This window comes from Gossypium arboreum, chromosome 4, assembly GCF_025698485.1.
Source record: "Gossypium arboreum isolate Shixiya-1 chromosome 4, ASM2569848v2, whole genome shotgun sequence".
Lineage (NCBI taxonomy): Eukaryota > Viridiplantae > Streptophyta > Magnoliopsida > Malvales > Malvaceae > Gossypium > Gossypium arboreum.
The window spans coordinates 119580949-119604896 of NC_069073.1; the positions used below are offsets into that span (position 1 = coordinate 119580949).

The following is a 23948-nucleotide window of genomic DNA, read 5'->3' on the forward strand; positions in this document are numbered from 1 at the left end:
TTCCTCTACTTCACCTTCATACGCAACAATAACAGAAGCAAAAAAGAAAAGGGTTCTTTGCTCACTAAGTTTTATTCTTTTATCATTTCATTTGATCGCCAAAAAAGGAAAAGCTTAATCCAAATTGAAGAGGAAAAAAAAAGGGTGCACCATGGATCATGCAGCTGATGCCCATAGAACTGATTTGATGACCATCACTCGCCATGTCCTTAATGAACAAACCAAGTACCCTGAATCTCGTGGTGATTTCACCATCTTGCTCAATCATATTGTTCTTGGCTGTAAATTCGTTTGCTCTTCTGTTAGCAAGGTTCTTACTTCTTACACTTACCTTTTCTCAATGATCATTCCTTCAAATATATGTATTTGACCCCAAAATCCTTTTTTCTTTTTTGTGCGTTTATAGGCGGGTCTTGCCAAACTATTTGGACTTGCTGGAGAAACCAATATCCAGGTATGGTTTAAATTGTTTAAAAAGCTTTAAAATCCCATTTTAATGGCTTCCCTATTGATCTATATTGTATTATAAAATTTGGGTTTATTTTGTTTTTGTTTTTCAATGTTTCAGGGTGAAGAACAAAAGAAATTGGATGTGCTTTCTAATGAAGTTTTTGTTAAGGCTTTGATTAGCAGTGGAAGAACAGTAAATAATGCCTGAAAACCATTTGTTTAAATGCTTGATTGAATAAAAATTAGTGCTTGATTTTTCTGTATTAAACATTTTTATGTAGTGCCTCCTGGTTTCTGAGGAAGATGAAGAAGCTATATTTGTGGATCAATCAAAGCGTGGAAAGTATATATTCAATCCGACATGAATATGTTCAATTCTTTTTTGAAAATTTTCTATATACTTGAAAGATCATATTCATTCACTATATTTATCCATGTATGAACTCTAGGCTAACTTATCATGCCAAAATTTTGTGGTGTTTTATTCAGATACATTGTTGTTTTTGATCCATTGGATGGATCCTCAAACATTGATTGTGGTGTTTCCATAGGAACTGTATGGCCTCCTTATACACCACTCTCAAGCTTGTTCTTTTGCGGTAAAAGTACGTAAAAGTCTTTGTACTAAGTTTGATTGCATTTTACCCCTCTACTAAAAAAAAGGGCAAATTAGTCCCTATACAAAATCAAAGAGCAAACAGGCCCATGTTTTTTTAGTAAAGGGGGTAAAATGCAATCTAACCCTTAGTACAGGGTCTCCATGATACTTTTACCTTCTTTTGCTTAATGAAACTGGTTTATGAATGGTAACATGCATGTTTTCCCTCTTGTAATTTAGATATTTGGGATTTATATGGTGAAACATAAAGACAATCCCACCATTGATGATGTATTACAACCTGGAAATAATCTCGTAGCAGCCGGTTATTGTATGTACGGAAGCTCCTGCACGGTTAGAAAACAGTCTCTCATCACCATTTATCAGCATTTGTAGAAACTTGAATCGGTTTTGCTTTTTGATGATTGAAGCCTAAAGGAAGTGTTGTTTTCTTTTGATTTTGCAGTTAGTGCTAAGTACTGGGAGCGGCGTTAACGGTTTCACTCTCGATCCATCTCTAGGGGAGTTCATATTAACTCATCCCGATATCAAGGTATTAATACTTACTCCATTGATCAAGTTGTCATGATGTTATAGTTACATTACCTGTTTGCTTTGGAGCAGATACCTAAGAAAGGAAAGATTTATTCAGTAAATGAAGGAAATGCCAAAAATTGGGATGAACCAACTCGAAAGTTTGTTGAAAAATGCAAGTTCCCTACAGACGGTTCACCCCCAAAGTCCCTTAGGTACATTGGAAGGTATTTACTATTAGCTACGCTATTCGAACTCAAATATGAGCATCAGATATGATCATATTCTTATATTATATCCGGATACTGGTCAAATACGAGTGCTAGACACGAAAAAAAAAACTAACAAGTTACTTTCAACTAATGACATTACACTTTTGCAGCATGGTTGCAGATGTTCACCGAACATTGCTTTATGGTGGTATCTTTTTATACCCTGCAGATAAGAAAAGTCCTAATGGGAAGCTACGGTAAAGTATTGTTTCAAAAGCTTCATTTTTTCATTACAACTTCATACAAATAAATCGAGCTTTCGTGTTTCGAATATAGTGTTCTTTACGAAGTTTTCCCTATGTCATACCTAATGGAACAAGCTGGAGGTCAAGCTTTTACTGGAAAGCAAAGGGTAATGTGATATCAACTCACTATTCTTTGTTCTCATATATACATACATATATTTACATATGTTGTTGATCTTTGATGGAGTTGCAGGCCCTCGATTTAGTTCCGGGGAAGATACATGAACGATCTCCGGTTTTCCTTGGTAGCTATGATGACGTTGAAGAAATTAAAGCACTCTATGCTGCTGCTGATGCTGCAAAATAGGAAGAAGAAAATGCTGCATAAACTTGTAGACTTTGTATCAGTCTTTTTAAGCTTTTTAACATGTGGTTCCTTAAAGAGTACTAATAATTTAATCCCTGTACTATTGAAGAATCAAATATGACCAAATTAAAATAAAATAAATATTTATTATTTAAAAAACATAGTTTTATATATAAAAAATCAATAAATAGCAGACAAATAAACTAACTACATAATATTTCGACCATATCTCGAGTGAGCAATAGAAGAAAGTATTAGCACCTCTCTTGGAATCTCCTCAAAAAGTCTTCAATCTTTGGTTTGTTACCAAAGCCATTTTAGCCAGTCAGTAGTTTTGTTATATTCTCTAGGAAGATGTTTAATTATCCAAGATCTTACCTTTCCCAACAAGTGATGAATTCATTTAATGAAGGCAAAGTTCGAACTTATCGGAGAAGAATTCTGAATAGTTTTGACTGCCTCCACATTATCATATTAAATTTTCACACCATCATAGCTCCTATTTTGGATGAGGGTCAAACCATCAATATACTCCATAATTTAACATCAAAGATTGAACATTTGCCCAAGTTCCTATTATACCCCATAATCTACTCTCCATTTCTATTCCTTATGACCCCGAAAAAATATAATTTTCAAGACATTTTTATACAACAAATATTAACATTTACAATTTAAACTTTAACTAAATTGATTCATTTAATAATAAATAGACTAAATTAATTATTCCCTATTATACAAGGACCTTCCATGTATGTTAACCCTCGTATTTGCAGCCCAAATCATATATACAGGTGTGGCATGATTTAACCGGGTCGGACCTGACCCAACCATGCCAAATTGGACGCATGTAGTAGCACAACTGCAAATTCGCAAAAAAATAATTAAGAAAAAAGGAGTTTTGGAGCCAAAATATAAAACTTTCTTTGTTAAGGAAAAAAAAAAAAACAAACCTTTATGAATATGACGAAATGGGTTTTTACTTTTGTGCCAGATAAGTCTCTTTTTTAGCTAATATTATTGCTTTAGAACTTGCTTTTTTGCATTTGAAAATAATCCCAAAAAAAAATGAATGAAATTGAGGGTTATATTTGATTTCTACAATGTTGCATGCAATTTAGGTGTTTAATTGTTTTCTGATTTTCTGAATCTTTGTGCTTGATTTCACTTTAATTGCTGTATCCACTCAAAAGGTTCTGCTTTTAATTTACCATCTATATTAGCAGAATTTCCTTTTCTGGTTTTAAAAGGTTTAAAAATCTTGAAATTTTCTTTTTGTTTGGTAAACTATGGAGGGAAATCCAGTATTAGATGATAATTTGATTCAAGGTGATGGCTCATTTCAGGTTCATGAAGGGTTAAACCCACAATTTTACCAATTTCAAGATGTTATGAAAGAAATTGGAAAATCTTGTGATGATAATTGGAATACTTTTGATGAAGAAGGTGGTGGTGGTGGTTGTGATGGATGTTATGGTGGTGGTTGTAAGGGGAAAGGCGAGTTCTTGTGGCGCCGAGTGAAATGGACGGTGCAAATGGTTAAGCTGTTGATCAATGCTGTTTGTTATATCGACGAAGATGCATCTTCTGATTGTCAAGGTGGTGTTAAGAGAAAACCGTCTATGTCGCATAAGATAGGGAAATGGAGATGTGTTTCGAAACTTATGGTTAAAAGGGGTTATCGTGTATCGCCTCAACAATGCGAGGACAAGTTCAATGATTTGAATAAAAGATACAAGAGACTCAATGATGTGCTTGGCAAAGGTACTTCTTGCAAGGTTGTGGAGAAGCCGGAGCTTTTGGATGTAATGGACGTATCGGATAAGGTAAAAGAGGAAGTGAAGAAGATTTTGAGTTCGAAAAATTTGTTTTACAAGGAGATGTGTTTGTACCATACCAGGAATAGATTGTATCTTCCTCAATATCCCAAGTTGCAATGCTCCTTGCAGTTGAGGCAATACAATGGGGATGATGAGTTCGAGAAAGAACTGCACGATGCTGAACCGGATGATGTGTTTCGTCAGGGAAACGACGTGAGTTTGAACGGTATGGAGTATGGCAAAAGCAGCGCCTATGGATTGCAAGAGCAATGGATGGCATTCCGTTTACTCGAGCTGCAAAAGCAGAAGTTACAAATTCAGGTACAAAAGCTTGAGCTTGAAAAGAAACGGTTTAAGTGGCGAAGGACAAATTGGAACCAGGACAAGGATTTAGATAAGATGAGGCTGGAAAATGACTGCATGAAGCTTGCAAATGAGCGTTTGGCATTCAAGTTAGTAACAAGGAAATGAGTAGTTTCTGAAACTGAGTACGTGTTGTGATTCGGGTACTTCTTGGAATTGTATTTTAAGTTTAGTGTAACGAAAGACTTACTAGGTTTGTTTACGGTTGTCAATATCGTCACCTCATGTTTTCTTAAATGATACGTTATGGTATTTTGTTTCATCTGTTTTCAGGCTATTGTTACGAATTTTGAACATAAACCTGTTGTGAGCTGTGTTTTCTGTGTTTTCTGTGTTACCTGTATGTTTTGTAAGCATTAATGAACCGACAAGTGGCACTTAGATATTGTGTTTATGTTAAAACCGAAGCTACATGTGCCCAAGTTGCCTTTCGGCCGTTTCAGTTTTATCGTCCGTTTTCACTAATTCCCAAGCATTCACATATTGCACCAACTGCACTTTAAATCTGAATTATTATCTGTCGTTGCTGTTTGCACATCGCAGTTTTGTAAAGACAGAGCAAAAGGTCAGATGGAGGAAATGGCCGTTTTTGCTCCATGCAACAGATAAGTCCCATTTGGCTATTTGAGTTTGTTATATTCATTTTCTTTCTTGTTCACAAATTTATGATTTGGCTCTCGTTTGGATCTACTTTCGTGAAATCAAGTGTTGTTTCTTCCAATCGGTCTTAGAAATTAGACGGACTTTGGCTGTAAAGTATTGCTTTGCTTAAGCTTTTACTGATAAATCTCCTTCTAGTTACTGCTATCCATGGAAAGAAAATCATTCTATGGGACTTCTTGAGCTTGGTGCTAAACCGAGAATGACATTTAACTGCTTATATCTGTTATTGTGCTCCAATGGCATCTAGATACTAACTAAGCACACGGATTGTATCCCGACAAGCTTATTTTTTCTTGGAAACAATGGAAGGTAAACCATCAGCAGGTGGTAACATGCTGCAGGAATGGGAATACGGTTGTCTAGGCCTACAAGGATCGATACAGCCTCAAAACGAACAACAGCCATGCATGTCCAGACTTCCTTCTGCTTTTGGTTCAGTTGAAAACGAGAGACAGGAAATCATTGTTATTGAGGATGATGTGACAAATTATCCCAATCAATGCATGCTCGAGCACAATGAAGCTGGTAAGAATGAGGACGGGTCGCCATGGCAACGCATGAAATGGACCGGAAAAATGGTGAAGCTTTTGATTACTATTCTTTCTTACATCGGAGAGGATCCTTCCACCGATTGTGCAGGTAATCAGATAAAAGTTTCTTCTCTTTTGAGGAAACTTGGGAAATGGAAGTGTGTTTCGAAGGTGATGCTCGAACGAGGTTACATCGTCTCTCCACAACAATGTGAGGACAAGTTTAATAATTTGAACAAAACATATAGGAGATTAAATGATTTACTAGGGAGAGGCACTTCTTGCAAGGTTGTTGAGAACCCGAAGCTTTTGGATATAATAAACGTATCGGAGAAAGGGAAAGAAGATGTACGAAAACTTTTGATGTCAAAACATTTGTTTTTCGAAGAGATGTGCTCGTATCATAATGGCAATCGATTGTATCTACCTCATGATCCTGATTTGTTGCAGTCTTTGTTGTTTATTCTAAAGAACGTAGATGATTACGAGCTACTTGACTCGAACCAACCCGTGCCTGATAAAAAAGCTGGTGTCACAGCTAAGGATAATGAGGATTTTGCAGAGTTCTCAGCAAAGTGGTTAGAGCTGATTAGCGAAAACGGTATTGCCCCATCGGGTTCTAACCAAACTTTAAATGCTGAAGGTGATGCAACCGAGTACAATGGGGCAAATTCCGGGTTTTCTGCGGAGATCTCAACAATGTGGTTCAAGCCTATGAGCAATAACGAAGTTGTAGGTCCCACGAGTTCTTTGAAACCGTCATGTTTCAACCAAATTCCGGACACTGAAGACAATGAAGCAGATGGATCACAATGGATGACACGCCGGGCATATCAACTAGAGAAGCAAAAGCTACGGCTGAAGTCCAAGGTGCTCGATTTAGAGAAACAGCGGTTGAAGTGGAGGTGTCGAAGCTGGAAACAGGACATGGAACTGGAAAAGATGAGACTGGTAAACAAGTGTTTGAAACATGGAAATGAATGCATTGCATTGCAACTTAAGGGTAAAAAGATTGGATCTTGAAAGGGTTTTAAGTATATCGAAGTTGGTTCTTCTTCTTTTTTTTTTTTTTAATCAATGGCTGCTGTTTCTAATAGTTTCAAACATTATCTATTGTTTTTTTTTAATGATAATGTATAAAATCACCTCTTGAATCTTTGGATATGCATGTCAATTTCCATTGCCATGGATTCAGGTTTTTGGTTTATCAACTTTCCATATACTATTGATTTTATTCTAAAAATTGACAAAATTGTATATTCGTTATCATTATAAATTTATAAGATTTTGATCTAAATCTTGGTAAAAGTACCATTGAGTCTCTTATACTAGAAGTTAGTTGCATTTTGTTCTTTTTACTCAAAAAATTAATAAATTAGTTCTTGTATGTTAGATCGAAGAACAAACCGGTCTTTTCGGTTAAAAATTCCATCTATTCCTATTGTTACACTAGCGTGGTTGAACCAAGAATGTTTTATAAAACTCTTGGACCCTCGAATTTAGAGTATCTTACTTTCACGCAATTCACAGGGTTCAACAAGCAATCAATATCTTACGATCAATGGTGTAGTACTATTTGTAGCAGCGGTCTTTATATATTGTATTAACAATTGAAATATGGTTGAAAGAAAAAAATCTCTATTTGACAAGACTTCTTCCTATACCTATGAATTCCATTGGACCTAGAAATGATACATTGGAAGAATCTTTTGGGCCTTCTCAATAGGTTGATTGTTTCGCTTCTGTATCTTCCAAAAAGAAAAAAGATCTCTGAGAACTGTTTCTTGAATCCGAAAGAGAGTACTTGGGTTCTCTCAATAACTATACATGACGTGCCACGTGCACTTTATGCTGATATACAATAATCAATTTTTAATAGTAAAGAATGAATCGAAATTTTACTCTTTCATTTAACTTATAAGAATTAATTTGTTCATTTTAGTAGAGAGAACAAAATAATTTAGTTAATGTTTTAAATTATTATAAACTAGAATATTTGAATTAATAAAATGTTTAATAAATAATTAGTTTATTAAAATAACATTGACATATTAATAATATTAAAAATGTTTTAGTAAATAATAAATTACATAGTATTTAACAATTCATAAAAAATAGTAAATTATTAATAAGACCATAATTATGTATTTCATCTTTAAAATGTCAAAATTGCTTAAATTATTAATAAAAGTTTATACATTTACAAATTTCATCATTACTCTAAGTTTAAAATTATATCAATTTTTCGTTTAACTAAAAAAATATTACATCATTAAAACAAGATTGTATACCCTTTTGAAATAAAGTTATTAGTTCAAATATTTTGATAATTAACAATTAATAAATAAATATAAAAGAAAATATTGATTGTAAATTTCATAATTACAAATATTAATAATAGTAAGATAATAATGCATCATAATTAATATTAGTAGTAAATAATTGGTTAATTTTTTATCATTAAACAATTGATTAATTAGTAGTATATGATTGATAATATAACACCTTAGGCAAATCCCACATCAGCAAAGTACGGGAGAGACCTGGGTTATATAAGAGGCTTTTTGGGGTGTATAGGTGCTTCCAAGAGCAAAGTCGTGAGGGCTATGTGTACTCAAAATAGATAGTATCCTATTGAGTTGGGTATTGGTTATGATATTTTTTGGAGCAATTGTCACGTATTTAGGATTTTTGCCTCACAATCTGTGCGGCCTTAGGCAGTTTCTTGCTCCAATAATGCCTAAGTTAAAAATTCCTCCTCGAAAACCCAACTCAAACGAAAGTAACTTGAAGCCAAAAAAGATGAACGAAGAACAAAACAAGAATAAGTCAAAGAAAAATAAGAGGGAGGAGGCCTCTATTTATAGTTGAGCCTCCCCAAATCTAAAGATACAGATCAAGTACAGCAACGGCTACGATTAACGGGTATCGACAAATCAAATCTCTAAGATATGAAAACATAAACTGGATTAGATGTGAGCCTCCCCAAATCTTACAGTATAGATCAAGTACATCAACATTTACGATTAAAGGATATCTACAAATCAAATCTTTAAAATATAAAAACATAAACCGGATTAAATATTGGTTATGACAGATAATAAAAATATATTTTCTTATCATCTCATTTAACTTCCGTAATTAAATTTATATGAAAAGAAAATTTTAAAAAGCCTAACTTATTTTTCAATGATTCCAAGATAAAAATAGATTGTGAATTTGGCAACCAATGGCTTTCCTTAACTCATTCTACACCACTCAAAGATCCCAAAACCAAACCTTATAAAAGCCACTCAATGTAACCCTAATAATCTCATCACAATAAACTCCATTTCCTTCCATTTTGGCTTCCTCTATCATCTTCTTCTTCTTCTTTCAACCTTTCTCCTGCATATATATAAAAAAATCCCAAGAAAGAGAAAGGTAAAAGAACAAGAAATCGATAATGGGTGCTTGTGCTACTAAACCAAAGGTTTTGAAAGATGAAAACTCACAGGCCACCGTCCCCGCACCAGAACCGATCAAGGAAGAATCCGTTCAGCCGGTTGAAACAAAAGACGAACCGGTGGTCGTGAAGGAAGCTGATGAAACCAAGCCGAATTCTCTTGGTTCATTGCTTGATAATGTAATATCTTAACACTCTAATATATCATACATGAAAGGCTTCCCATTAACATACATTTTTTCTTTGTACAGGAAGAAAAGAGCAATGAAACTAAGGTGGAGACAATAACTCTTGAAGAACCAAAGATTAAAGAAGAAGCCGCCATTGTCGAGGCGCCAAAGAAAGTGGAAGAAGCCATTGTTGAGGCTCCAAAGGAGGCCCCAAAGAAAGAAGAAGTCATTGTTGAGGCTCCAAAGGAGGCCCCAAAGAAAGAAGAAGTCATTGTTGAGGCAAAAACAATGGTTGAAGCTGACAAGCAAAAGAAAAAGGAAGAAGAAGAAGAAGATGATGAGATTATTGTTTTGGCTGAAAAGAAAAGTGAAGGAGCTAAGAAAGAAGAACCCATTGTAAAAGAAGTGAAAACTGAGGCACCCATTGTTTGATCATAGGGAAATGTAAGGGAAAGTTTATATATATATGTATGTGAGAACTAAGGATAAAGAAGAAAAACAGGAGGAGGAAGAAGCAAAGGAAACTAGCAACATATGTAATCATAAACCCACAATATTTTATGTTGTTTGATTTTATGTTTATTTGGGAAATGGAGGGAAAATGTGTTTATTTTTTGAATTTTTTAACTTAATTTAATTTTTTTAGATTACTTAAAATTAAATATCTTTTATAAAAGAATTAAGAAAAACACATTGAAAATAATATGAAAACAAAATAAGCAAAACAATTGAATTTGAAAATGTTTAAATCTAATTAACTAATAAAAAAAATCATAAGCAAAAATTGAAAATGAATTTTTTTGAAATTAACAACCAAAATTTACGAAAAAAACATTTAGCAACAAAAAAATTAAAAATTAATAAATTTAACAATTATAGCTCAATGAGGACCTAAAAGTTTAAAATTTTAAAAGTTTAAATACTATAAATAACCAAATTAAAGTATAGAAATTAAATCCACAACTTTTTCAAATTATAGGGACTAATTGCAAAAACCTTATAAAAATTATATATATAAAGAGACAGAGGAGGAATCCACTTACACCTGGTTTTACATTTTCCGTAACTTTTAATTTTTAATTTATGTCAAACTTGTCATGCATAATCTATATAAATAAAATAGAAAATATGACGTTAATTATTAAAATATTAATTATATAAAACCACTTAAATTTTACACCGTCTAAGTGGATCCCTGCTATATATATTTCTATAAATATTCTTGCAAATAAGGAAAATTTGCTTGGTTGGTATAATTTTTATTGTGCAAGTGTACATGCTTTAATATGGAAAATTTTAAATTTTATTAACTTTAATTAAAACAATCCTAAATGTTAATTTTTTAATTTATCAAATATTTAAATTAATTTTAATTACTTATATTATAAATTTTATAATTGATTTTATGAATAATCAAGTAAATTCTAAATATTATTTTAAATCTAAAATAGTATCATTTTATTATATTATATACTTTTACGTCTACACCATTGTTATAATTCTACTAATTAAAATTCAATTAGTTTTAATCTTCGATCTTCGATACTAACTATCACATTGACTTAGATTTAAACAATGTTCTTCTACTTATCAAAAGATATCAATCCACTATATCAATTGTCGAATTGTCAATTAAAACTTACTAGCTAGTTTAGTGATCATTTTGTAACTTTTTAAAGTTAAATGTCCGAAATGCAAACTTACTGTTAATTTAGTAACATTAGGTGTAGTTTACCCAAAATATTTATAATAAAATATCACATTTACTAATTAAAAATATTTTCTACATTATTTGAAAATATATATATATATATATATTACCATTTATTTTTGCATGAGAATCCCCAAGAGAGAACATAAATATACTGGATATCTTTTTAGTTTATCTGATAAGTTTATTAACAACTCCTACGCCTAAGACCCGTTCTACTTTTGGATTCTTTGGAAGTTAGAGAAAATTACTATCTTTTTATTTTAATTTAATTAATTTAATTTTTCTTCAAAAATTAATGATTATTAAATCATTAAATAACAATAATTATATGTTATAATTTACATTTGGAAAAAAGAGAAAAGCATTTACACAGATTCCTGGGTTTTTAATTTTTCAATTTTGGGTTCTCTTCTAGCTTAGGATTAAGCGAAGAAAACAAGAAAAAACCAACAAAGATTTCTAGTTTTTTTTTTTCTTTGTTTGGTTTTCATATTTTTGAGGTTTTATACATAAAAATGGGTCGAATTGAGAATATTTTTCATAGTATAAAGCCGCCATTGTTAATGGTATTGGTACAGATCATATTTGCTGGTGTTAATGTAATGTATAAGTTGGCTGCTGATGATGGGATGAGTTTAAGGCTTATTGTAGTTTATAGATTCATGTTCGCCACTGTTATCATGGTTCCGCTTGCTCTTATTTTTGAAAGGTTAAAGCTTAATCTTTTTTTGTTTCAATTGTTCTTTTATCAGTTGTTTTTTTTTTATTTGTGTTCTTTTTTTACAGGAAGAGCTTGAAGAAAATTAATAGAAAAGTACTGCTTCAAGCGTTTCTTTGTGGGTTATTCGGGTATGTATAACTTAAATTTATTTGTGTATATATGTATATATACAAAAATCTGTGGCTAATTGTAAAGATATTTAACAGAGGATCATTGGGTCAAAACTTGTACTTGCAAAGCTTGGTGCATACATCTGCAACATTTGTTGCAGCCATGATCAACCTTGCTCCAGCCTTTACTTTTATTTTGGCCATTTGTTTCAAGTACACTTCTTAACCCTTTGTTGATTTTGATTTTTTGTCTGTTGGATACTTCCAATGGATGTGGTATTGAGTTCTAGGTGTTTATGTTGGATTTTATCACTAGTTTTTGTTCTGACTCTGTTGAGAGTTCTAGTGGATTCAGTGACACTGTGAAAAGCTCGAGGAGTTGACAGGCAGCAGGAGCACCCTCACCCACTAAGGGCGTTGGTGAGTGAAAATTTGTGGATCGCCATTACCTCCTCGAACTCTCAATAGAATCACAAAATTCAGAGATAAAATCGAATATAAACGTGGAACCCAATTCCAGCTGTCTCTAAATTTTTGCTATTTTTAACATGTATTGAAACAAAGTTAATTATGATAACAGGATGGAGAAACTGGCAATAAGAACAAATGCAGGGAAAGCCAAAGTGTGTGGGACATTAATAGGAATAGGTGGAGCAATGGTATTCACATTTTACAAAGGTATAGACATAAACATCTGGTCAACAAATGTAAACCTTTTAAAGCATCATCATCATCATCAACAAGTAGGTCCTGGACCTTCATATCATGGCACTGGTCACTTCATTATCGGTGCTTTTTTCGGTCTTTTGAGTTGCATTTCTTTCTCTTTGTGGTTGATCAATCAGGTAAAACTTGGGTTCTTTTCCTTTTCCTATTCCATCAATTTCACTCTACTTACATGGTCTTTTTTTGTACTTAATTTTTGAACTTTGTTAGGCTAAAATGAGTGTGGGGTTCCCTTACTTGTATTCAAGCACTGCTTTGATGTGTTTGATGGGATCAATACAAGGAGCTTTGTATGCAGTTTGTACTGTGAGGGATTGGAATCAATGGAAGCTTGGGTGGAATGTTAGGCTTTCAGCTGTTGCTTTTGTGGTATGTTAATGGCTACATGTTGGGTTTTTCTTTTGGGGGAGAATTGAACATGTTGACATTGTTTTTTTGCTTATGTTTCAGGGAATTATGGGGTCTGCTTTGTTGGTGTTTTTGGTATCATGGGCTGTTAGGTTGAAGGGACCATTGTATGCAGCTATATTCAATCCATTGGGGCTTGTGTTTGTTGCTATTGTGGGATCTTTGTTACTTGATGAAAAGCTGCATTTAGGAAGGTATATTATGTCATATTTGCTTTACTATTTTATTATATTCTTATAGCACTAACATGGTAATTATAATATGGATATAGAAACAATGGTGGCAAAATGAGACCGAATCTCCAAAGATCAAAATTTAAAACTTGAAAAGATTTAATATACTAAATTTTAAAGAAAACAAACTCAAGCTTACAACAAATTGAATACGAAAAAGAAAACTCCAGATTAGTACCTGAAACGTAGATAATAATAAATAATAATAAAAACCCGAAACTCAAAATCAAAATTTAAGTTGAGATTAGCTTAGATATGAATTGAATTTAATTAAAATAGTTCAAATCTTTATCTAAACTCTAAAACATTTAGAACATGTAAAACTCAATTATGCATTGAGATTGACTCAAATTTGAATTACACCGAAAACAATCCAAACTTGAAAATATGACTTAAAAAATGCAAAGGTATTATTGAATATAACGATTAGAACTTAAAACTCAAATAGAAAATCCTAAACTTAAAACTCAAAATAAAAAAATACCCTAAAATTGACTCAAATTCGAGTTGAATTCAAAGAAATTTAAACTCAATAAGGGTTGAACTCAAATATATCTTAAGATTGACTTAAACTCCAGCTAAACTCAAGACAGTTTGAACTTGAAAAGGATTGAACCATACAAAAAAAAACTTAAATCCAAAAACAGCCGAAATTAAAACAATTAGATCTCAAAATTACAGGATCTAAACCCGAATTAAGTTTACAAAACAGTTACACCCAAACTTTGAACTTGAAAAACTCAAACTGGAAAACCTCCAAAATTATAAAACAAATAAAACCCAAAATTACATGATATAAACTTAAATCAAATTGTTATCTTTATACCTATATATACACAACACTCAGACTTAAACTTTGAACTACACAAAAACTCAAACTTAAAACAATTAAAAACCAAGATTAAATGATCTAAACCCGAATCAAATTCTACCTTTATACTTGCCCAACACTAACACTCAAACTCTCAACTATAAAAACATTCAAACCAGAAAACACCCAAATTTAAAACAACTGAATCCCAAAATTACATGATCTAAATCCGAATCAAATTGCTATCTTTATACCTATACAACACTCACATCCAAACTCGAATAACTTAGCTGCAAATGGTGTTTTAGTTTCTAATTGTTTCTCTTTTTTCCTGGGAAATCAACAGTATCATAGGGGGATTAATGATAGTATGTGGAGTATATGTGGTACTATGGGGCAAAGCCAAAGAGATGAAGCAAAAAACACAGTTAGTACCAGTACCAACAGTTGATGAAGAATCAAATGAAATAGAAGAAGATAAACAAAGTGAAAATAAAGAAACTGATGAAGAACAAGAGCATGAAGGAACTGAAACTCCACCTGTAATAATTTTAGCTTAAAATTGTCTTTTTTTCCCCCTCAAAACTAGAAAAAAAAAGAAAGAAATTTGGCCATTCGCAGCAACTTACAGTTTACTGCCAGATATATTTGTTGCATAAGACACTGTTTTGAAAGCTCATCTTTGGTGATTTATTACCTGTAATTCAAAGGCCAATTTGTACACCTGATATGATATTAGATCATTTATTATATATTATTATAGCTATGTAGCAGCAATATATAGCTAGCAATTTATATGTTGTTTTTATGAGTAGAATTATCCAATGAAAGGGTTTTCTTTGTGTTGTGTGCATTAACCTATGAGAGCTTGCCATAATCATCATCTCATCTCTTAAAATGGTTCTGATGGTTGAATTTAATATATATTTTAATTTAATATAATTATTTGAAAATTGTTATTAATTTATTATGTGTAAGTGGTGGATCTAAATTTTTTTTGGTAAAAATATTTAATATCTATGAGCAATTTGATTCTTTTTAAAAAATTAGAGTAATGTAATCTTTCAATTTTGAAAATAAATAACTAATTAAGGATAATTAATCATGGTTTTGTTAATTATATATAATTTTGATTGATATAATAATAAATTTAGTGCTTAATGTTTATATATATATATTGTGTTGTTAGACAAAATATGTAAATGTTATGAGCTAAATTTGTTAAATCAAGACCAAATTGATAGAATATGTAAATATTTTTGGGTTAAATTTGTTAAACAATACCAATTTGACACAATGTGTAAAATTTTGAGGACTAAATTTGTCATTACACCAATAGAATATAGGGTAAACTACCTAGTTGGTCACTTAACTTTTAGGGGGCTCTTATTTTGGGCCATTGCAATTTTGACACTCAACTATAAGGTGCTTTCATTTTAGTTACCCAATCGTTAAATCTCTAACGATGGTTAACTATGCAAACTAAATTATGTTCTCACTTTCATTTTGGTTACCAAAAATATATCTTTTTTTAAAGTATTGATCATGGTAAAAAAAACTAAGGATTAAGTAAAAAAAGGGTAGAAACTAAAATATTGTATTACAAATTTATCAAATTGTACTTGTTTATCACATTGCTGACTATTTTAAATTTCTTTTTTTTTCAATACTGAAATTTTAAGTTCACAAATGGAAAACGTAGCACCTCAGGTGGATTACTATGACGCTTGTTGTACTGATTGCGCTCAAAGTAACAGTAAGTTCAAAAAAAGAAGAGCCTTTTTCAATTTCTTTTTCATTTCTTTGTGGTGGTTTGATCTTGGATGTTGGTCTTATGGTTATGGTGTTTTTGTTTTTGGATATTGGATGTTGATCTTAATATTGTCTATATTAAGATGTGTTTAACGATTGAAAGTTATTTACATAAACTGAATAGTTAAAATTTTTAATTTATGTCAAACTTATCATACATGATCTATATAAATAAAATATAAAATATGATGTTAATTATTAAAATATTAATTATATAAAAATCACTTAAATTTTACACTGTCTAAGTGGATCTCTCCTATATATATTTCTATAAATATTCTTGTAAATAAGGAAAATTTGCTTGGTTGGTATAATTTTTATTAATATTGAAATTTTTAAATTTATTAACTTTAATTAAAACAATCCTAAATGTTATTTTTTTAAAATTTATAAAAGTTATAATTAATTTTAATTACATATATTATAAATTTTATAATTGATTTTATGAATAACCTAGTAAATTCTAAATATTATTTTAAATCTAAAATAGTATCATTTTATTATATTGTATACTTTTACATTTACACCGTTGTTATAATTCTACGAATCAAAATTCAATCAGTTTTCTTCTTCGATCTTCGATACTAACTATCACATTTACTTAGATCTAAAGTATGTTTTTTACTTATCGAGAGGTATCGATCCACTATATCAATTGTCGTATTGTCATTTAAACTTACTAACCAATTTAGTGATTATTTTGTAACTTTTTAAAGTTGAATATTCGAAACGCAAACTTACTGTTAGTTTAGTGACATTAGGTGTAGTGTACCCTATATATTTATAATAAAATATCACATTTACTAATTAAAAAATATTTTCTACATTATTTGAAAAAATATATATATTACCAGCATGAGAATCCTTAAGAGAGAACCTAAGTATACTGGATTTCTGTTTATTTTATCTGATCAGTTCATTCACAACTCCTAAGCCTAAGTCCCCGTCTACTTTTGGATTCTTTGGAGGTTAGGGAAAATTACTATCTTTTTTTGGGTTCTCCTTTAGCAAATGATTAAGCGGTGAAAACAAGAAAAAACCAAGATTTCTGGTTTTTTTTTCTTTGTTTGGTTTTCATATTATTGAGGTTTTATACATAAAATGGGTCGAATTGCGTATATTTTTCATAGTATAAAGCCGCCATTGTTAATTGGTATTGGTACAGATCATATTTGCTGGTATTAATGTAATGTATAAGTTGGCTGCTAATGATGGGATGAGTTTAAGGGTTATTGTGGTTTATAGATTCATGTTCGCCACTGTTATCATGGTTCCGCTTGCTCTTATTTTTGAAAGGTTAAAGCTTAATCTTTTTTGGTTTCAGTTGTTCTTTTATTAGTTATTTTTTTTATTTGTGTTTTTTTTTTACAGGAAGAGCTTGAAGAAAATTAATAGAAAAGTACTGCTTCAAGCGTTTCTTTGTGGATTATTTGGGTATGTTTAACCCAAATTTATATGTATATATATGTATATATACAAAAATCTGTTTGTTTTAAGCTAATTTGAAAGGTATTTTACAGAGGATCATTGGTTCAAAACTTGTACCTGCAAAGCTTGGTGCATACATCAGCAACATTTGTTGCAGCCATGATCAACCTTGCTCCAGCCTTTACTTTTATTTTGGCCATTTGTTTCAAGTACACTTTTTAACCCTTGGTTGATTTTGATTTTTTGTTTCCGTTGGATACTTTAATGGGTGTGGTATTGGGTTACTGGTGTTTATGTTGAATTTTATCTCAGTTTTTGTTCTGGCTCTGTTGAGAGTTCTAGTGGATTCAGTGACTCTGTTAAGAGCTCGAGGAGTTGACAGGCAGGAGCACCCTCATCCGCTAAGGGCGTTAGTGAGTAAAAATTTGTGGACCGCCATTACCTCCTCGAACTCTCAATAAAATCACAAAACCCAGAGATAAAATCGAATATAAACGTGGAACCCAATTCCCATTGTCTCTAAATTTTTTTCATTTTTTACATGTATTGAAACAAAATTAATTATGATAACAGGATGGAGAAACTGGCAATAAGAACAAATGCAGGGAAAGCCAAAGTGTGTGGGACATTAATGGGAATAGGTGGAGCAATGGTATTCACATTTTACAAAGGTATAGACATAAACATCTGGTCAACAAATGTAAACCTTTTAAAGCATCATCATCATCAACAAGTAGGTCCTGGACCTTCATATCATGGCACTGGTCACTTCATTATTGGTGCTTTATTTGGTCTTTTGAGTTGCGTTTCTTTCTCTTTGTGGTTGATCAATCAGGTAAAACTTGGGTTCTTTTCCTTTTCCTAATTCCATCAATTTCACTCTACTTACATGGTCTTTTTTTGTACTTAACTTTTGAACTTTGTTAGGCTAAAATGAGTGTGGGGTTCCCTTACTTGTATTCAAGCACTGCTTTGATGTGTTTGATGGGATCAATACAAGGAACTTTGTATGCAGTTTGTACTGTGAGGGATTGGAATCAATGGAAGCTTGGGTGGAATATTAGGCTTTTAACTGTTGCTTTTGTGGTATGTTAATGGCTACATGTTGGGTTTTTCTTTTTTTTGGGGGGAGGGGGGGATTGAACGTGTTGACATTGTTTCCTTGGTTATGTTGCAGGGAATTATAGGATCTGCTTTGTTCGTGTTCTTGGTATCATGGGCTGTTAGGTTGAAGGGACCATTGTATGCAGCTATATTCAATCCATTGGGGCTTGTGCTTGTTGCTATTGTGGGATCTTTGTTACTCGATGGAACGCTGTATTTAGGAAGGTATATTATGTCATATTTACTTTACTATTTTATTATATTCTTATAGCACTAACATAGTAATTATAATATGGATCTAGATACAATGGTGGCAAAATGAGACCGAATCTCGAAAGATAAAAACTTTAAACTTGAAAAGATTTAATATACTAAATTTGAAAGAAAAAAAATCAAGCTTATAATAATTTGAATACGAAAAAGAAAACTCTAAATTAGAACTCAATTCTGCCTTGAGATTGACTCGAATTTGAATTAATTCCAAAACAATTCAAACTTGAAAATATGACTTAAAAAATGTGAAGGTATTATTGAACATATCGATTAGAACTTAAAACCCAAATAGAAAACCCTAAACTTAAAAACTCAAAATAAAAAAAAATACCCTAAAATTGACTCAAATCCGAGTTGAATTCAAAGAAATTCAAACCTCAAAATTTAAACTAAAAAAGGGATGAATTTAGATGTATCTTAAGATTGACTTGAACTCCAGCTAAACTTAAGACAATTTGAACTTGAAAAGAACTTAACCATAAAAAAAACTTAAATCTGAAAACACCTAAACCTAAACAATTAGATCCCAAAATTACACGATCTAAACCCGAATTAAGTTTACATAATAGTTATACCCAAATTGTGAACTTAAAAAAACTCAAACTCAAAAACCTCCAAAATCATAAAACAACTAAAACCCAAAATTACATGATCTAAACTTGAATCAAGTTGTTATCTTTATACCTACACAGAACATTCAGACTTAAACTTTAAACTACAAAAAAACTCAAACTCGAAAATACTCAAACTTAAAACAATTAAAACCCAAGATTAAATGATCTAAACCCGAATCAAATTTTACCTTTATACTTACCCAACACTAACACTCAAACTCTCAACTATAAAAACATTCAAACCAGAAAACACCCAAATTTAAAACAACTAAATCCCAAAATTACATGATCTAAACCCGAATCAAATTGCTATCTTTATACCTACACAACACTCACATCCAAACTCGAATAACTTAGCTGCAAATGGTGTTTTAGTTTCTAATTGTTTCTCTTTTTTCCTGGGAATTCAACAGTATCATAGGGGGATTAATGATAGTATGTGGAGTATATGTGGTGCTATGGGGCAAAGCCAAAGAGATGAAGCAAAAAACACAGTTAGTACCAGTACCAACAGTTGATGAAGAATCAATTAACGAAATAGAAGAAGATAAACAAAGTGAAAATAAAGAAACTGATGAAGAACAAGAGCATAAAGGAACTGAAACTCCACCTGTAATAATTTTAGCTTAAAATTTTATCTTTTTTCCCTTCAAAACTAGGAAAAAAAAATTTGGCCATTAGCAGCAACTTACAGTTTGCTGCCAGATATATTTGTTGCACAAGACACTGTTTTGAAAGCTCATCTTTGGTGATTTATTACCTGTAATTCAAAGCCCAATTTGTACACCTGATATTAGATCATTTATTATATATTATTATGGCTATGTAGCAGCAATTTATAGCTAGCAATTTATATGTTGTTTTTATGAGTAGAATTATCCAATGAAAGGGTTTTCTTTGTGTTGTGTGCATGAACCTATGAGAGCTTGCCATAATCATCATCTCATCTCTTAAAATGGTTTTGATGGTTGAATTTAACATATATTTTAATTTAATATAATTATTTAAAAATTGTTATTAATTTATTATGTGTAAGTGGTGGATTTAATTTTTTTATTTTAGTAAAAATATTTAATATCTATGAGCAAATTGATTCTTCTTAAAAAATTAGAACGATTTAATCTTTCAATTTTGAAAATAGACAACTAATTAAGGACAATTAATCATGGTTTTCCGTTAATTATATATAATTTTGATTGGTATAATAATAAATTTAGTGCTTAATGTTTATATATATTTTGTGTTGTTAGACGAATATGTAAATGTTATGAGCTAAATTTGTTAAATCAAGACGAAATTGATAGAATATGTAAATGTTTGCGGGTTAAATTTGTTAAACAATACCAATTTGACACAATGTGTAAAATTTTGATGACTAAATTTGTTATTATACTAATAGAAATATAGGGTAAACTACCTAGTTGGTCACTTAACTTTTAGGGGGCTTTTATTTTGGGCCCTCGCAATTTTTTCAATTTAAAATAGTTAGCAATGTGATAAATAAGTACAATTTGACAATTTAAAATTCAAGTTCAAACTGTCTTGAGTTTAGCTGGAGTTCAAGTCAATCTTAAGATATATCTAAATTTAACCCTTTTTTAATTTAAATTTTGAGGTTTGAATTTATTTGAATTCAACTCGGAGTGAGTCAATTTTAGGGTTTTTTTTTTATTTTTTGTTTTTAAGTTTAGGGTTTTCTATTTGGGTTTTAAGTTCTAATCGATATGTTCAATAATACCTTCACATTTTTAAGTCATATTTTCAAGTTTGAATTGTTTTGGGTTTAATTCAAATTCGAGTCAATCTTAAGGCAGAATTGAGTATTCCAAGTTCTAATATGGAGTTTTCTTTTTTGTATTCAAATTGTTATAAGCTTGATTTTTTTTCTTTCAAATTTAGTATATTAAATCTTTTCAAGTTCAAAGTTTTTATCTTTCGAGATTTGGTCTCATTTTGCCACCATTGTATCTATCCATATTATAATTACTATGTTAGTGCTATAAGAATATAATAAAATAGTAAAGCAAATATGACATAATATACCTTCCTAAATGCAGCTTTTCATCGAGTAACAAAGATCCCACAAAAGCAACAAGCACAAGCCCCAATGGATTAAATATAGCTACATACAATGGTCCCTTCAACCTAACAGTCCATGATACTAAGAACATGAACAAAGCAGATCCCATAATTCCCTGCAAACATAACCAAAAAAACAATGTCAACATGTTCAATTTCCCCCCCCAAAAGAAAAACCCAACATGTAGCCATTAACATACCACAAAAGCAACAGTTAAAAGCCTAACATTCCACCCAAGCTTCCATTGATTCCAATCCCTCAGAGTACAAACTGCATACAAAGCTCCTTGTATTGATCCCATCAAACACATCAAAGCAGTGCTTGAATACAAGTACGGAAACCCCACACTCATTTTAGCCTAACAAAGTTCAAAAGTTAAGTACAAAAAAAGACCATGTAAGTAGAGTGAAATTGAAGGAAAAGAACCCAAGTTTTACCTGATTGATCAACCACAAAGAGAAAGAAACGCAACTCAAAAGACCAAAAAAAGCACCGATAATGAAGTGACCAGTGCCATGATATGAAGGTCCATGACCTACTTGTTGATGATGATGATGCTTTAAAAGGTTTACATTTGTTGACCAGATGTTTATGTCTATACCTTTGTAAAATGTGAATACCATTGCTCCACCTATTCCTATTAATGTCCCACACACTTTGGCTTTCCCTGCATTTGTTCTTATTGCCGGTTTCTCCATCCTGTTATCATAATTAACTTTGTTTCAATACATGTAAAAAATGACAAAAATTTAGAGACAATTGGAATTGGGTTCCACGTTCATTTAGAGACGAGTTCGAGGAGGTAACGGTGGTCCACAAATTTTCACTCATCAACGCCCTTAGTAAATGAACAAGCAAATGAATAAAATAAAAGGAATAATGAATAAATAAACAAGTAAATAAATAAATGAATAAATAAAAGAATTAAAATAAAAAGGGCTTAATTGTAACTTAAATGAAATTAAAGGGACAAATTGAATAAAATAAATAACAAAGGGACTAAAATGTAACGCACGAAAACAAGCGAGGGCCAAAGCAGGAAATAACCCAATCCTCTGGACACTCGTCCATTCTCTTAGCAAGCCAGGGACTAAATTGAAACGTGCGAAACATTCAGTGGCCAAATTTATAAAAACAAAAATAGTAAAAAAAAGACTAAACTAAAACATGCTGCAAAAGTGGAAGGGCTAATCGCACAAATACACCAAAAGTTGAAAACACGCGGGTCTTCTGGAGCGGGTCGGGTCAGCGCACGGGTCAAGAGTGAAACGACATCGTTTTGGGGCTATTGAAGCCAGCCCTAAAACAACGTCGTTTTAAGGGTCTATTTAAACATCTTTGAGCTTGAACTCAAACATCCTTAAGCTCAGTTTTGTTATATTATATAAAAAATAAATCTATAATAATATATAATATTATAATATAAATATTAAAAATGTTAAGTTATTATATATACAATTTTGACAAATGAAAAAAGTTATTAAAAATAATATAAATAATTTTCAAAAATATAAAAATAATATAAGTGGATCTACAATGAATTTAGACAAAATTTTAGATTTATATTTTAAAACGAATTGAGTTTGTGCAAGCATAAAATCATACTTACGCTTAGTCCATAGACATCTCTAATACCTCATTTGGTTAGTAGTGTAATAATATAGGAAAAAACTTATTTATTACATATGCCTTACAATATTTGAATATAAAATAAAGAATAGTTAATATAAATTTAAGCTTAGAATTAGAAAATTGAGTAAAATTCTTGTAAAAATAATACCTCGAAATAAGCAAAAAATTTCCTTTATTTCACTAAAATAAATTATAAAAGTGACTAAATATTACAATTAAAATAATTTATTGTTAACTTATATACTAAATCATGTATAAAAATAATACAACCACCAAAAGTATTGTTAGGTGGGTCTCATTTAATCTTACATAGAACGGAATTAGTAATTTGAACCTAGTGAGATAAAAACCTTTTTTATTTAAATATTAGCAAACTAATAATATTTGTCTTAAATTAATCAAATCCGCTGTAGTCTAGGTGGTTAGGATATTCGGCTCTCACTCGAGAGACTTGAGCTCAAGTCCCGGCATCGGGATCTATTTTTTCATTTTTAACTTTGAACCGTTTTTGACTTTTTGGAGTCCTTTGGGCTTTATCTGCTCTATTTGTCGATGTTTTATGTTTAAATTGCATCAGTAATCACTCAACCATTAGTGAATTTCTTTTTTGGTCTCCTAACATAAAATGTTACAAAACGGTACCCAACTATTAGAATATTTCTTTTATTCTTAACTTTAGATCAATTTTTTACTTTTTGAGCCCGTTAGGCTTTATTTGGTCTCTTTGTTGATGTTTCCATTTTTTTTGGGAAAACTACATTAGTAGTCACTCAACTACTAGTGATTTTTTTTTGTCACCCAACATAAAATGTTACAAAATGATCACCCAACTCTTAGTAGATTTTTTTTAGGTCATTCAACTATAAAAAGTTACAAAATGGTCAC

The 23948-nt window shown here is 31.2% G+C and overlaps 6 protein-coding genes and 1 pseudogene across 6 annotated transcripts; 6 read left to right on the forward strand and 1 right to left on the reverse strand.

Annotated features, from left to right (window-relative positions):
• The first annotated feature begins 134 nt into the window (after positions 1-134).
• On the forward strand, positions 135-2565 carry LOC108460779 (fructose-1,6-bisphosphatase, cytosolic-like). Its single transcript, XM_017760423.2, has 11 exons — positions 135-310; positions 407-454; positions 569-643; positions 732-793; positions 940-1006; positions 1289-1402; positions 1515-1601; positions 1673-1809; positions 1965-2051; positions 2131-2206; positions 2293-2565. Exons 1-11 carry the CDS (start codon positions 152-154, stop codon positions 2404-2406), a joined length of 1026 nt encoding a protein of 341 aa, XP_017615912.1. The 5' UTR covers positions 135-151; the 3' UTR covers positions 2407-2565.
• Positions 2566-3275: 710 nt separating this feature from the next.
• LOC108458225 (uncharacterized) lies at positions 3276-4889 on the forward strand. Its single transcript, XM_017757537.2, has one exon. It carries the CDS (start codon positions 3696-3698, stop codon positions 4695-4697), a length of 1002 nt encoding a protein of 333 aa, XP_017613026.1. The 5' UTR covers positions 3276-3695; the 3' UTR covers positions 4698-4889.
• Positions 4890-5554: 665 nt separating this feature from the next.
• On the forward strand, positions 5555-6946 carry LOC108458224 (uncharacterized). The gene has a single exon (XM_017757536.2). It carries the CDS (start codon positions 5555-5557, stop codon positions 6803-6805), a length of 1251 nt encoding a protein of 416 aa, XP_017613025.1. The 3' UTR covers positions 6806-6946.
• Positions 6947-9067: 2121 nt separating this feature from the next.
• On the forward strand, positions 9068-10016 carry LOC108458965 (uncharacterized). The gene is made up of 2 exons (XM_017758349.2): positions 9068-9407; positions 9479-10016. Exons 1-2 carry the CDS (start codon positions 9228-9230, stop codon positions 9827-9829), a joined length of 531 nt encoding a protein of 176 aa, XP_017613838.1. The 5' UTR covers positions 9068-9227; the 3' UTR covers positions 9830-10016.
• A 1444-nt stretch (positions 10017-11460) lies between these two features.
• LOC108458966 (WAT1-related protein At1g25270-like) lies at positions 11461-14839 on the forward strand. Its single transcript, XM_017758350.2, has 7 exons — positions 11461-11820; positions 11898-11960; positions 12039-12155; positions 12523-12787; positions 12879-13037; positions 13119-13270; positions 14467-14839. Exons 1-7 carry the CDS (start codon positions 11627-11629, stop codon positions 14678-14680), a joined length of 1164 nt encoding a protein of 387 aa, XP_017613839.1. The 5' UTR covers positions 11461-11626; the 3' UTR covers positions 14681-14839.
• A 2194-nt stretch (positions 14840-17033) lies between these two features.
• LOC108458967 (WAT1-related protein At1g25270-like) lies at positions 17034-20169 on the forward strand (annotated as a pseudogene).
• LOC108458968 (WAT1-related protein At1g25270-like) lies at positions 19812-22129 on the reverse strand. The gene is made up of 4 exons (XM_053026817.1): positions 21869-22129; positions 21631-21789; positions 21395-21546; positions 19812-20111 (listed from the first exon to the last, which is right to left on the reverse strand). Exons 1-4 carry the CDS (start codon positions 22127-22129, stop codon positions 20108-20110), a joined length of 576 nt encoding a protein of 191 aa, XP_052882777.1. The 3' UTR covers positions 19812-20107.
• Between the last annotated feature and the right edge of the window lie 1819 nt (positions 22130-23948).